At 41.2% G+C, this 14,598-nt stretch overlaps 1 protein-coding gene across 3 annotated transcripts in view; it reads left to right on the top strand.

The window, feature by feature from the left end:
• The window catches only part of LOC107697561 (ubiquitin-like modifier-activating enzyme ATG7), a 100,700-nt gene that overhangs the window by 31,874 nt on the left and 54,228 nt on the right, over positions 1–14,598 (top strand). For all 3 annotated transcript variants that reach the window (XM_016498360.1, XM_016498359.1, XM_016498358.1), the window contains exon 17: positions 9,063–9,138. In XM_016498360.1, the coding sequence (XP_016353846.1) occupies positions 9,063–9,138 (76 nt within the window). The remainder of the gene's footprint in view (positions 1–9,062; positions 9,139–14,598) is intronic.

Raw genomic sequence — 14,598 nt, 5'->3', positions numbered from 1 at the left:
ACATTCATATAAACCCCCAAATCAATATTGAGGATTTTCTTCCAATAGTTCGTGCATCATGAACAGTGAGTGATCTTCCTACTACAGTATTTTTCTCTTTGCCTCCGTCTTCAGCATCTCTGGCCTCTGTTAACGGGCGTTTACAGACTTCATATTTTCACATAAATTACATTTTGGAAAATGATTGCATTGCAACGCATTTTGTGCAAGTCCAGGACAGAGACAAGCTGCAATAAGACAAAAAACGTCCGGTTGCCGATCGCGTAAATTCCAGGGGCAGCTCATTCGGCCGTCAAGCACACACGTGACTGACTACTGCACCAACAGGAGGGGGAGGGGTCATGAGGGATTCCTACACTTTAAGTCTTTGAGGAGACATGAAAAACCACGCATACCGCAGGAACGGTATCATGGAAAATATTTGTGGTATTGAAACCGTGAAATTTTCAAATCGCGGTATACCTTGAAACCGGTAATCGGCCCATCCCTAGACAGGACAGGCGGAAAGTTCACAGGCGGCCTCCATAGCCATGACAGGACAGGCAGAGAGTTCACAGACGGTCTCCATAGCCATGACAGGACTGACAGAGAGTTCACAGACGGCCTCCATAGTCGTGACAGGACAGGCAGACAGTTCACAGGCGGCCTCCATAGCCGTGACAGAACAGGCAGAGAGTTCAGGAGAGGCCTCTTTGACCGGGACAGTGCATTGAGTGAATTCAGAGGCACTCTTAGCGACCGTAATAGGCAGGGCTGAGAATTCATGATTGGCTTCTAGGGCTGAGACTGGTATAACGGGATTCACTGATGGTCTCCATGACCTCGTCAGTACAGATAAAGAATTCATAAGTGGGCACCCCTGTCTTAAGAGGAGCTGAAGCGCACACCCCCGCCAACTCTGGAGGTTCTGCAGTGGATGCCGCCACCTCTGGAGGTTCTGAAGCAGTAGCAACAGGAGCTTCAACAGACACAGATAGTTCAAAAACAGCACTCGCGGCTGTAACAGAGGCATCAGGGAGAGATTGATAATAGTGTCCGTGGTAGAAACAGAGGTGACAGGGAACACGGTGAGCTTGGGAAAGTGTCCTGCTGTTGTCAGAGGAGGTTCTCCAACGGAAGTTGCCACCTCGGAGGGAACAGGAGCGAACTCTGGGAGAGATTCAAGGACTGGAGTGAACTCTGGGACTAAAGTCAACTTTGTACTGTGCTCAGGAGCTGAAGGCCTCACTAGACTTTGGTCAGGGGCTGGAGCGAACACTGAACTTGACTCGGGAACATAAGCCCTCTCTGGGCTAAACTCTGGAACAGAAGCCTTCTCTGGGCTAGACTTGGGATCAGGAGCCTTCTCTGGGCTAGACTTGGGATCAGAAGCCTTCTCTGAGCTAGATTCAGGAACAGGAGCCTTCTCTGGGCTAGACTCGGGAACAGGAGCCTTCTCTGGGCTAGACTCGGGATCAGGAGCCTTCTCTGAGCTAGACTCAGGATCAGGAGCCTTCTCTGAGCTAGACTCGGGATCAGGAGCCTTCTCTGGGATAAACTTGAGAACAGGAGACTTCTCTGGGCTAACCTTGGGAACAGAAGCCTTCTCTGGGCTAAACTTGGGAACAGAAGCCTTCTCTGGGCTAAACTTGGGATCAGAAGCCTTCTCTGGGCTAGACTTGGGATCAGAAGCCTTCTCTGGGCTAGACTCGGGAACAGAAGCCTTCTCTGGACTAGACTTGGGAACAGAAGCCTTCTCTGGGCTCAACTTGGAATCAGATTCGGGGAGTAGAGTGTGCACCACCACCACCAGGTTCTGCAGTGAAGGCTGCCATCTTTGGGGAAACTACAGTGGTGTGTGTGGCCGGCAGGCTTGAGAGTGTTGAAACTGTGCCACTCGCGAGCGTAGAGTCTGCGTGGCTCGTGAGAGTAGAGACCCCTGGAATGCCAGCAGCTTGCACTGACACCAACTGAGGGTCCTCCACGCTGGATGCCAGGCTCGAACGCCTTGGGTCTGACTTAGTGTCTTCAAATGCAACATTCACGATGCTCTGGAACACTGGAGTAGCATCCATGATGACTGACTGTTGCTTGACACGAGCAGGCTTTGACTTGGCTAACTTGACATGAGCAGGCTTGATATGACGAGACTCTGGAAGATCAGCTGAGACGTGACTATGTTCTTGTAAGACCAGCTGAGATGATGCTCTTGAAGATCAGCTGAGACGTGACAATGCTATGGAAGACCAGCTGAGACGTGACAATGCTCTGGAAGATCAGATGAGACGACCAGCTGAGATGATGCTCTTGAAGATCAGCTGAGACGTGACAATGCTATGGAAGACCAGCTGAGACGTGACAATGCTCTGGAAGATCAGATGAGACGTGACGATGCTCTGGAAGACTAGCTGAGACGTGACGATGCTCTGGAAGACCAGCGGAGACGTGACGATGCTCTGGAAGGTCAGCGGAAATGTGACGAGACTCTGAACGATCAGCTGTGATGTGACGAAACTCTGGACAATCAGCTGTGACGTGATGAGACTCTGGACGATCAGCTGTGACGTGACTTGACTCAGAAAGATCAGCTATTTTTTGAACAGTCGCTGCATTGGCAGCCATTTTGTGGAGAGACTCTGGAATGGCGGACATTACGGGACGAGATTCAGGAGAAGCAACCATGACAGTAGAAGGCTGTGGTGTGGTGGCCATGTTGCGGTCCACCTCCACCACACCCATGGTGAACGCAGAGCCGCTAAATTGAAGTGCCAGATCAATATACTCCTCTAATGACCAGTCCGGATACCACAATGGCATATATGTGCTGAGTGGCTCAGATAGCCCCCCACGAAAAATATCATCAAACATACTTCATCCAGTGAGGTTGAGGGAGGCAGTTCAATAAAGTCCAACACATAATCCTGTAGCAAATCAGCTCAAAGGGGAAATAGGAATAATTAATCATAACTAGTTATAATTAATTATAAATATTTAGATCCGCTGTAAGTATTTACTTGACCTCTCAGGGTCAACTGTCTGTCAATTCTAAGAACGTTAATTTCCTGGTTAAGGGAAATAACTTTCTTACTGTACAATACTACACAGAGCATGTAGCAAAAATCTGCATGATTAGGGACTGCGGTTATGAGCAAACAATGAACAACCTCAAGTGTGATACAAGTAAGACTTTATTAACTACATAAACACTTAAACTAGTCTAACATACACATACACCCACACACACACACACACGCATACAGTTGGTATAGGAAAAGGAGTTAAAGCTTAGGCAGTAAAAAGAAGAGAAATAAAAATATGAAGCTATGGTACCATCTGATATTCAGCAGATCTACAGCCTGAAGGAAACATCAGTTTCTTAGTTCAAACACACCTTTGTAAAAAGGTGCAAATGATACTTAATGTATCAATTAATAAGACTAAGTTTGATACTTGCACGTCTTGTCTGTCTGAAAGAGAGTCCTGATGCAATCTGAAGGCTCAAGTTGATCTTGCTGAAGTTGGTTGAAGAAAAGAACCAGTTTGAGTTAGAGGGTCTTGGTGAATGGAAAATCAAGGCCGAAGCCTGGCGCGAACTTAGGGTGTCCTTAGGAGCGTTTTAGCTCACATCCTCATCTTCTCAGAATCTAACAGAACCACAGACTGAAAGCGGGTCACTAATGTGAGGCCTTTAAGGTCTGAGACGATTCACGCCTCTCAAGATGGGCTTGTCCAATGAGAAAGGCTGAAATCCCAAGCGGGAGATTGCAATTACTGGAGGGTTTTACGACCCTTTGTGTGAGGGCATGGTAATTTGCAAATGTAATTCGCTTGGGTGTTGATGCACAAACTAGTAAAGATTCGTAGAACACTAATATGTTGCATAGGTATCAGCATGTAATATGCACTCTCAATTAGATCATCCGAAGATGAATTCATAGAGACCAAACATGATATAGGTGAGGTTATATTAACTAGTGGTCTATCATAACATGCATAAAACAGCATACACTACAACAGACATTATAACTAAAAAAATATATATTGTGTGTCTGATTGGTCCAGACGTAGTACAAAATTTGGGACACAACTTGAAAGTATGTGGCAAATAGTCTGTGGTATGAAACTGAAAATGTATGACATCACAGTAGTAGAGAAGCAGTACCATCCCATCACAAGCAGTACTTGTAATGTGTAGAACTAGCTTGCAAATTTGGGTCCTTCATCTACTTGGCTTCTAGAAAGCTGAAATGTTTTTTTTTTTTCATTTATAATACTCACTTCTTTGCCAATTTAATATGCCAAACAACTAGAAATAAAACATTTGTGTGTTGATTCCTTTGAAAAGTGTAACACTGTGAGTCTGTGGTGCTTTCATAACATTGATCTGCTTTATCGATCAGCAACACTCAACACACAGCGTGAGTTTGGGAAGGGCTGACCAATAGCATATGTTGCAACTGTTCAAAGCATGTCGAAAATAGTTTCATTTTGGTGACACTAGTAAAGCAGAAATGTCACACTTCACCCTTTTAATGGGCTCATGCCATCTTAGCTTCATTTCCGGGCCTATGTTTAAATCACTCTGAAACAAAACAGCAGTAATAGCAATTGCGCTGTAATGTCATATCTGGAGTGCAAAAAGTCTGTATGTTGCTTTTTATGTATTTCCAGTCGGATGAGAGGGTATAGAAAGCTTTCATCCATGTTTACCATTGTAGGAAAACTTTAGAAAGCAGGCACTCAGTGCTGGCATCCTCCTGATGGTCTCTCTTCAGATGCATATTAAGCTGTTATAGAGCCTCTGCTGGGTCTGGATAAAAACCTTCAGATATGCTGCAACACAGGACAGCACCCTCGTATAATAAGAGCTACAAAACCGCAGGGGGTTTTCAGCTGTCCAACTGTTACCCGAGGACGCTTTGAATTCAGAAACCACGTTAACGGCAAATTCTTTGATTAATAATTTTTTGGATGTTGAAATATTTTTCCCCCACATCTTAGTTTAGAGAGAGGAGAGTTTATCATAAGTGAGCCATTAGTCATCCCAAGTTTGGTTTCCGGACCAAGTAATATGCGCTATTATTAATCTTCTGAAAGAGTACTGAACGTCTGGATCAAAATTCTGTAAAAATAGGGCACAATGTACCGTATAATTTGAAGTAGGGATGCACCGATATCACTTTTTCCAGTACTTCACTTTCGCTAGAAAGTCGTGTATGCCTAAGGTTGAAAATAAATCATGTTTATAGTGAATGCCCCTATGAATGGTTTTATTTGTATGATTTCGTTTTAATCCAAATGATGCGTGTGCTAAGTGAGTGAACATCAAAGATCACACAACAGAATTGCGCGCGCGCGCTCCCTCCCTCTCTCTCTCTCTCTCTCTCTCTCTCGCTCTCTCTCTCTCTCCCTACCGTTAAGTAACTTGTGCATTGTTTTACTTACTTGTTTTTGACGTATCCGACCGAACTACAAACTTTCCAGTGATGTCTGTGAGAAAGATATATTCACTCGACAAGCTCGCGCATCTGCGTCGCCGCGCGCTCAATCCACTCAGCGTGCTTTGTTTATCAGCTCGCGCACATCAGCTATACAGGCGTTAATACTGAATGTTTAACGTTATATTCATTGCATACATATACTTCGTAGCAGACATCCTTAACTCCATTCTGCTGTCTGTTGTTCTGTTGTTGGTGTTTCTTTGTCTGAATATGGCGCTTATCACATGCTGTGTGGTATCAGCGTTTGGTATCGGGGCATTTTAACGAGTACCAGTACGAGTACAGGAGACCAGTATCGGGCCCGATACTGATACTAGTATCGGTATCGGTGCATCCCTAATTTGAAGCAATTTTATTTTGTACAGGTGTTTTACCAGTGTTTTGAATTTTACACTCCATTGAGTTTTGTTTTAGAATTAACAGAAATTAATGTAAAATATATAGGATATAATAGGATAATGTCCTGTGTAATAAGCTGCCAGTACTTTTTCTGTTGTTTTACAGATTTATTTTTTACAGTGCAAAACACGGTGAAGAAAACTCAGAATCAGGCGATCATAAGCAGATGCATATGTAAAATAATGTGAATATCAAATATTAAACAGCATATAAATCAAAACTGCCAAACGTTACCGAATTAAATGTTGATCCAGGAAGTAGTTAAGGACTGTGAAGCTTTTTTGTGGGTGTCGATGGAAGCCATCGAATTCATCTATGTTTTGAACATAATTCGGAATCTCATCCAGACATAGTCTTTGACAAAAAACATGATTTTCTTAGCTTTTTGTTCAAAATGTTGCTTTTTCCCATGAAACGTACCCTCATTCAAGTTAATAAATAATAATAATAATTAAAAAGAATGCATAAAGCTGAATGATATGAATGATACTAAGGTTTGAACATGCAATGTAGATGTAGATTAGACTGCTGTGATACACAACAGGCCTTAATTTATCTTAAAATGAAATAAAACCACTTCTCATAAAGGAAGAACGTGGTCTTCTTTTCAAGGAAAGACTAATGGTTATATGTGGATTCTTTATAACAACCTGCATACAACATTCTTCATTCTTTCAAGCAGATATATTTTTTATAGAGATTAAACTTAGATTACTCCATAAAGCGGTTCAGTCTAGAGCAGTTTTCTCTTTGTTTTGTGGTGTTTGATTTACATTAATGACAAAGACAACAGCAACTAAATTAGGCTGCTGTCGCTTTAAAACCGAATGCACGGATCCAATAAACCGATACGCATCCAATATTCTCTCAACTGTTTACATTCATTTAAGACATAACTGAGTGTTTTTATGTGAATACTCGCCAAAACAGACAATTTGGCAGCTTTTGTTGTGTGTATTTGTCAGTTCAAGTGCGAAAAGACACAAAAGAGAAGTGAATTAATTCCTCGTGCGCTGTCTGAGAGGCGCTTTCTGTGTGTGCGCTCACAAAACTGAACTGAATTGAGTTCTCTTTCGCGTCGTCACACTTTTTCAAATGTATCCATATTAGTGATGTAACAATATCAAAATCTCACAATACGATAATATTGCGATATGAAGTCTACGCTATGATATTTATTGCGATATTTAAACCCTAACCCTAACTGGGGAAAAAAATTAAAATGTTGTAAATTTTACAGTTAAATTATTCTGTCTAATGGACTTGGAGAGTTCAAAATTAACAGCTCTAACCCGTGATCTTAACTAAGAAAACTTGAGTCAGAAAAAAGTCCTGAACTTTAAAGGGGACTCAACCCCTTATTTGTGATATACTGTCTCAGTCTAAATTACATTCACACTGGTGTTTTAGGAAGCCAGACAAATTAGAATATAATAATAATAACAACAATGCCAATAGTAGCCATATATTGTAAAACAATTGCACTGTAAAATAAAAGAAAATTAATATTTCATAGGTATATTATTTTTGCTTACAATACGTCTTTCCTATTTTCTTCACTTGAAAGAGATATTTTGAATTTGGACTGCATTTAAACCGCTAGCTGTCAGCAGTTCATTCTGCACTTTTAAGCTTTTATTTTGACAGAAACTTCATTGAAAACATGGTTACAAAAAAGCCTCTCACTACAAATCTAGTGAAACGCTGTAATCATCTGCCGTGAAAATAAAGCCTAACTCGTGGCTGTTGTGTTCCCAAACGTGCGCTAAACTCACAGCAGTGCAATAAACGAGTTCACTGCATTCATTCAGTGTGAACCGAGCCGTTCTGAGGCGCACAACACCGGATCACGAGCTGATCGCATGAACGAAGTGTGTGCTTCGCTTTGAAACACGCAGCGAAACCAGACTTAATGAAGCAAGGGATTAAGCCATATATTGTGCTTTCGGTTTGAGTTCGTTTGACAGATACTGTGCCAAAGCATAATGACCAATAACACAACTTTAAAGACCTTTCATGTTAGAATAAGAAGCTTAAATATATTTTAAAAACTATGCTTTTTGCCTGGAAGACCTATTGTTTCATATCGTCATGTTTTTGCTATAACGATATCACGATATTGATAATATTGTAACATCCCTAATACATATGATATGTCTGCTCTTCTCTTACTCCCAAACGCTGACATTTTTGAATGTTTAATGAGACGTGCAGCAAGTGTATGCAAACTTGTGTCTCGTCAAGTAGATCAGTAAGTTCCAGCTCAGATGTGCACATCTACCCTCCCTAGCAGGCAAGAGATTGGTTCTGATCAGATGTTTTACCAACTCGTCCCTCCATAACATTTTCATCTCGCTTTTATTTTGTCATAGTTTTTGTCATTCAGAACTGATTTTTATTTTGTTCTCGTCTCATTTTCCTCTGAAAAAATGCTGTTGATGAAATTTATGATGAAAATTATTCATCAGTGAAATGAACACTGGATCAGTTATTAGCATGTTTTGGTGGCTGTTGTAATGGTGCTGCTACTAAGCAAAGGATGTTGTATTTGGCTTATGCGGCGTGTGGGTTATCTTGGCCTCTGGGCATTCCTGCACACTCTGCTAGGGGTGTTGTTTCTTCCCGAGCTTTGTCTGAAGGTGCGTATATTTGTGTGGACCTCACATCACACTTTTATTAGGTTTTCTGATCTCGATGCTGACCTGATTCCTGGCTCCCATGTGTTATCTGGCTGTCAGTCTTTCATGTTTGTCAGTCTTTGTGGCACTGGTGATGGGATGCCTCTGTTTGAGTATGTCAGCTTCTTCTGAGGTGCAATATAGTTTGCATTGAAGCACATTTTGCATTTAACACAGGATGCATTAGTAATACACCAAACATAGTTTTTAGGCAGCTTAACACTCAGTACGTTCCTCTTTGACTATTTCTAACACTTTGACTGGCTGCCATTTGAATCACAGTTATGGCCTCAGGATCTGTGACTAAATACAGCAGCAGCTCTTTCCCCCAACCACACACACACACACACACACACACACACTCTCTCACACACACACACACACACACACACACTCACAGACTCACATAGACACACACACACACACTGTAACTAATCATAAAACTGCTCTTTAGGGGTGCACTGAGGTCTAATTTGAATGTGTTGTGTGATCTGTTTTCTGTCAGAGGTTACGCTGTGGCCAGTAGCAGTGATGACCGGATGAATGAACCCCCGACCTCTCTGGGTCTCGTCCCCCATCAGGTCAGTTATGAGCTCCTGTGCAGTGTCTGATGCATGTATTTGTCATTTTAAGAATGTACTTTATTATTATGTAAATACACTGTTGAACGAGTGTTACAGATCAATAGCGTGTGCTGTTTGTCGTTCATTGTGGAGATATTATCATCCTCAGCATGAGATGGCATTGAAATTCACACTGGTCTGAGCTGATCTGTTCAGCAGCATTTATGCAGATGATAAGTGACTTCTAAAGAGGGTTTGTGTCTCTTCAGTCATCGTCTGCCACAGTAATGTTAATGTCTTTGAATGATATAGATTTGGGGATCTTCTCAGCAAATACCAGTCTATGCAGTTAATTACAATTAGTCGACTGGTTTAAACATTGTAGTGGATTGACGTGCCAATGACAAGTAATGGCTGGAATACACTACAAGTGAAGTGAAGTGAAGTCGACTGTATGCGCGCTTAGAGACAGATAGACGCGACGAATACGTACAAAAACACTGCGACTCACAAGACAAAAAACACGAAAACACCTTTCACGACTTTTGCCCAGATTTTTACCCGTTTAAAGTTTGCACAAGTTGATGCTAGTTGCCAAAAGTCCAATTTTGTAGCTTCAGACTCTGATTTGTATGTGTCTGATTGGAATCCAGTCATATTTAGTAAATGTGAACAGTAAAAAAATCAAATGCAATTTTATTTTTACAAATCCATTTCAAGCTACATTGATTAATTTACAAAGTCGGCAAGTGTATGACACCTAGTGGTTTAAAAGCTGTTTAAAATCTGTTCACATTTTAAAAGTTGTGTAGTTATTCCAGTCCTATTTTTCCCACACTAAAAACACATTCCAAAAATGCTGCAAAGCTTGACAGCCAGTTGTAATTTATTAGATGTATAATATAAAGTTATGTGAACATTGACTTTGAACCAATGATATTTCACTGTGAAACAACAAAGAAATAGAAATAAAAAAGAGTCAACAAAATGCCCTGCTGCTTGTCGTGGCCGTGGCTGGTTAGGGGGCAATCTCAGATTTATAGAAACGAGGGCTGCTTTATCACACCGCTAGTTTTCCTTTGAATTCCAAATATGTTACAGATATGTTGTTTATTTGCTCAGATCAACAATTCATCAATCATTTTACTAATGTAAGTGCAAAATAACCACTGTTGAATTAGGAAGGCTGATATAAGTCGCATGGGTTCATGTTCAGTTGATGTGTGTGATGCAGCGGTGAAGGAAGGTTGTCTTCTTCCTGCAAATATCACTCAGGACTTTCCCTCTTGACGCTTCTTTGTGTAATGCATTCACTCATTACATCAGCATCTGCTTTAAATATCCCTCTTCGTCCTGTGTCATTACCGTATAGTTTGACTAAGACACAAACTTGCAAAGAACAAAAACCAGTCTGAAACTATGTGTTGTCAGTATGAACAAAAGCTAAATGGAATTATAGAGAAGATGGCTTGTTTTTTTCAGTCATGGCTGGGAGGTCTGATTAAATGTATCTCATAAACCTAACATCTGACCTTGTGATCCAGTCGACGAGTCTGAAATGCTCAGTTTCTGAAGAGTGGTGATGCATTTTAAGCAAATGTATGAGACTGTTAAAAGCGGAAGCTAAAACTATATGGGATGTGGGGTCCATCACGATTGTCTCCTGTGTCATTAGACAGCCACTGAGAAAGAAAATGGAAAATTGAGTGAGGACAACAGGAGCAAATCCCTGGGCTAATCCTTCTTGAAAGCGGTTGATGGCTCATACTGAATGTCTTGTTTGTCTTTGACGCTCATCGTCTCACACTTGGGGACGTTCACCAGCTTTATGAGTCTCTAGAGTCAGAGAGAATGAAAAGGAAAAAGAGAGAAGATGGACTTGTGCATAGAAAGCATTGAGGATGAAGTGAATGTAATTAAGCTCACTCTGTTTGTGCTCCTCTTGACCTGGCACTGCAGATGACTTCTTTTTAACTTTTTGAATGGATTGACTTTATATTATTTTAATTTTTTTCTGTGAGTACAACTTAGTCAATGTTTCTTACAGCATAATCGGTTACACATAGGAGTGTAATGGTACATCGTACTATCGCGGTTTGGTTCATGCGGTCAGACGAGGAATACAGTCAGTCACAGGCGATCAGTCCAGAAGGGGGTGCGAGTGAAAACACACTGCCAACCGTCACAACAGGACAGAGCAGAAGAAGAGACGATCGACGCACCAACCCAAAACAAGAACGGAGAGTTCAGATGGCACACAAGAGCTCAAAGAAGCGCCTGCTTGTGTTAAATCAGCAGTCTGGGAAAGTTTTGGGGTCTAGAAGTGCACCGGATGACCGGCTATAAATCAGAACCGGTTTTTAGTTTTATTTTGGCCGGTCTCTACTCCAGAATTTCACACAAACTGCATTGCAATCATTTCCCGAAATATAATTTGTGTGGAATTCTGTAAAGAGGTGAAAATACTGTAGCAGGCAGATCGAGCTCAGTGTTCACGAAATACAGGATAGGACAAATATATGAATGCATCTCTGAGAGGAACTGACCGTCTTCAGATATGTTTCAGTGGCATTTTCTTTTCCTCTTATCTCCATATAATGCATATTAAAGTAGTGTTTATTAGCGCAGCTGCTTTGTTTACAGCGGTAACCAAGGAAACGCTGTATCGCTGCTGTTCCTTAAGCGCCACCTGCTGACGGAGAATAAATCTGCATTTTCATTCAGTCCGTCTGCTGTTTTTGTTTTGCGCAGATGTCTGATGTAGCAAAATTTCACAAATCTAAAGTCAGACCATTCTGTTTTTGCTTTAAATCTTGAAATTATACAATCTAATTCAAATCAAAAACAACTGCTCATGATGCATGTATGCAGCACTACTGTCTGTTCAAAATAAATGAAAAATATATTTCCTGTTGTACTGAACTCGTATCGAAGCATGACCCCAAGACCGAGTTACGTACCGAACCGTGAATTCTGTGTACCATTACACCCCTACTTACACATGACTCTTTCTACAATCTCTCTGACTCTTTGAATTAACAGCAGCGCTTTCGAACCTCTATGACAAAATGAGATGTTTAGTAGGAGGTTCATGCTGCTCCTGGAATAGTCAAGCTTCAGAAATTACCAGAAAGCTTAAAAAATCCATAAACCTTCAGGCTTTCTGAAGTAATTCGATAGCTGATTTGTCATTATTTGCTCCTCTTCTGCCAAGTCAGATCTCATTAACCGTCACATATAACATGTCACAGCAAGCTTATGTTGTTCATGTCATTCCAAACCTGTATGACTTTCTTTCTTCTGTGGAACATAAAATAAATTATTCTTATTATTGGTGAATTATGCCTTTAAGACATTAGTATTTGCATGAGCTCTGATATGTGCCACGTTGCTAAATTACTAAGTTGATGTAAATGTGGGCAGCCATATGTTAATGAGCTCATGGTTTTGATGCCGTAACCATGAAGATCATTATAATTCCTCAACTCATAAATTGTTCTTGCCGGGATGAACATTAGGGCTTGTGTGGAACTGATTCGGATTCCACATAATTACAGTCCCCCCTTTTTGATTAACACTAATGGCTTGTGAAGATTGTGATTTGAACAGTTCTTGACTCGAGTGATTTTTTATGAATCGGGCTTGGCTGGTCATCTTCAGTTGATCAGGTTGGGTTCAGTCTGTGCTCACAGCTCAGCATCAGCGTTTGTTTTGCTGATGCTGTGGATTCAATGTGTGCTTCTCTGTCCAAATCAGTGGAAGAACACAGCTGTTCAAAACCCGTGAACAGAAATAAATGTCATGACGATCATTCTGTTTGCAGTATTTCAAATGGAACTGGTTCTGAATAAGAACCGAGCAATAGGAACATCTGCAGAAGGTAGATTATCCTGTTTTCAATATACACTGTAAACAGGGCTCTACGCTTATTTTTCTTTTTAGGAGCGCTAACTTCTTGTCTATTTAACTGTTGTATTAAATCAGTATCACATTTACAAACTCCCTTAAAAATCATTAAAAGCTGGCACTCATCTTAGCTCTTCGCGATCTCACATCTATAATCAACGAAGCTCTCTACACTGCGCACTGAATCTCTCACTTTGCTTATGAAAGGATTCATGAGATATGTCTGTGATACATTACTCAACGCTGCAAAAACACCTTTGAAGCTCCCCTCAGCGATCACAATCACAAGTATGATGCAGATCTGGTCAGTCGCACTGGTGCTCCTAAATATGTTTTCATAGTCGCACGCAGTAGTTTTCAGTCGCAAATGCGACTGAAATGGTCGCACCGTAGAGCCCTGTGTAAAACAAGATTTTTCAAAGTTGTGAAGTTGTAAATAGAACCGGTAATTGGAGAATGTTTTACAAGAAAATACTCTTTCAAAATTTCACATTTAATTCAATGAGTTTCTTGCATGTCTTTGTGAAATGTACTAGCAGTTTCTGAGTGAGAATGATTTCAAAGTAAATCATACATCCTTTTTTTTTTTCAGTGTATGATTCCTTCTAAAGGACACGATGGAAAAACACCAACATAAATCCAGTTGTGCTTGCGTGCACTATTAATCATACCTATTATATGTAGTTGTTACATTATATTGCTATGTTGCAACTTCCAATCTCACAGTCTAGCTATAATTCATAAAGTGGCACAGCAGGACCCCCTGCCTGTGTGCTGAAGCTTAGCACAGCGTTGTAGCAAGAGCCCCCCCCGCATGCAACACACGCATGCACGCACACACACATACGCGCACACATACACACACACACACACACACACACACACTGTCACACAGTGGGCTAATGACGCAGCAACAGACGTCAAAGAACTGCTCTCTGGGTTATTAGCTCCACCAGTGTGCAGCATGCATATGCCCCTTCAGAAATAACGCTCCCCTCCTCAAGAACCCATAATTGCAAATATGTGATCCTTACTCGTAATGCGATTAATCAGAAAAGCTCTCTTGACTGTGATTAGCCTCAACACATCGACAGACGCTGGAGAACAGGACACATGCGACCACTGGGTCATTATAATCCCCGACCTCATAAATTGTTCTTGACGGGATTTAGTGCTCTGACCTTTTTTTGCATTTATGTTGCGCTCAACATGACTGCATGCCACACTCATGGTGGCTGATTCGTCTCTTTAGCTTGCACTGGCCCCTGCTGGATGTGTGGAGAACTACAGCGCATCTGCTCTGAGGGTTTTTATAAACCAGAGCTCTGTGCTGATCTAGTGAGCAATATTATCATAGTGTGCATGAGAGCGGTGCTGGTCAGAACTGTGGTGTGATGAAGCAAGCAGCATCTCTTCCCTGTTTAGTTCATCTCAGTTTACCAGCCCTACCTAAAAGACACAGTTTGATGTCAGATCATTTTTTTTTAAATAAATGAATGCTTTATTCATCAGGGACACATTGAATTGATCAAAAGAGACAGTAAAGTCATTTATAATGTTACAAAAGATTTA

This window comes from Sinocyclocheilus anshuiensis, unplaced genomic scaffold (assembly GCF_001515605.1).
Source record: "Sinocyclocheilus anshuiensis isolate Anshui unplaced genomic scaffold, SAMN03320099.WGS_v1.1 scaffold1320, whole genome shotgun sequence".
NCBI lineage: Eukaryota > Metazoa > Chordata > Actinopteri > Cypriniformes > Cyprinidae > Sinocyclocheilus > Sinocyclocheilus anshuiensis.
Note: the sequence above shows the minus strand (reverse complement) of the source record. Positions and strands in the feature narration are given on the sequence as shown.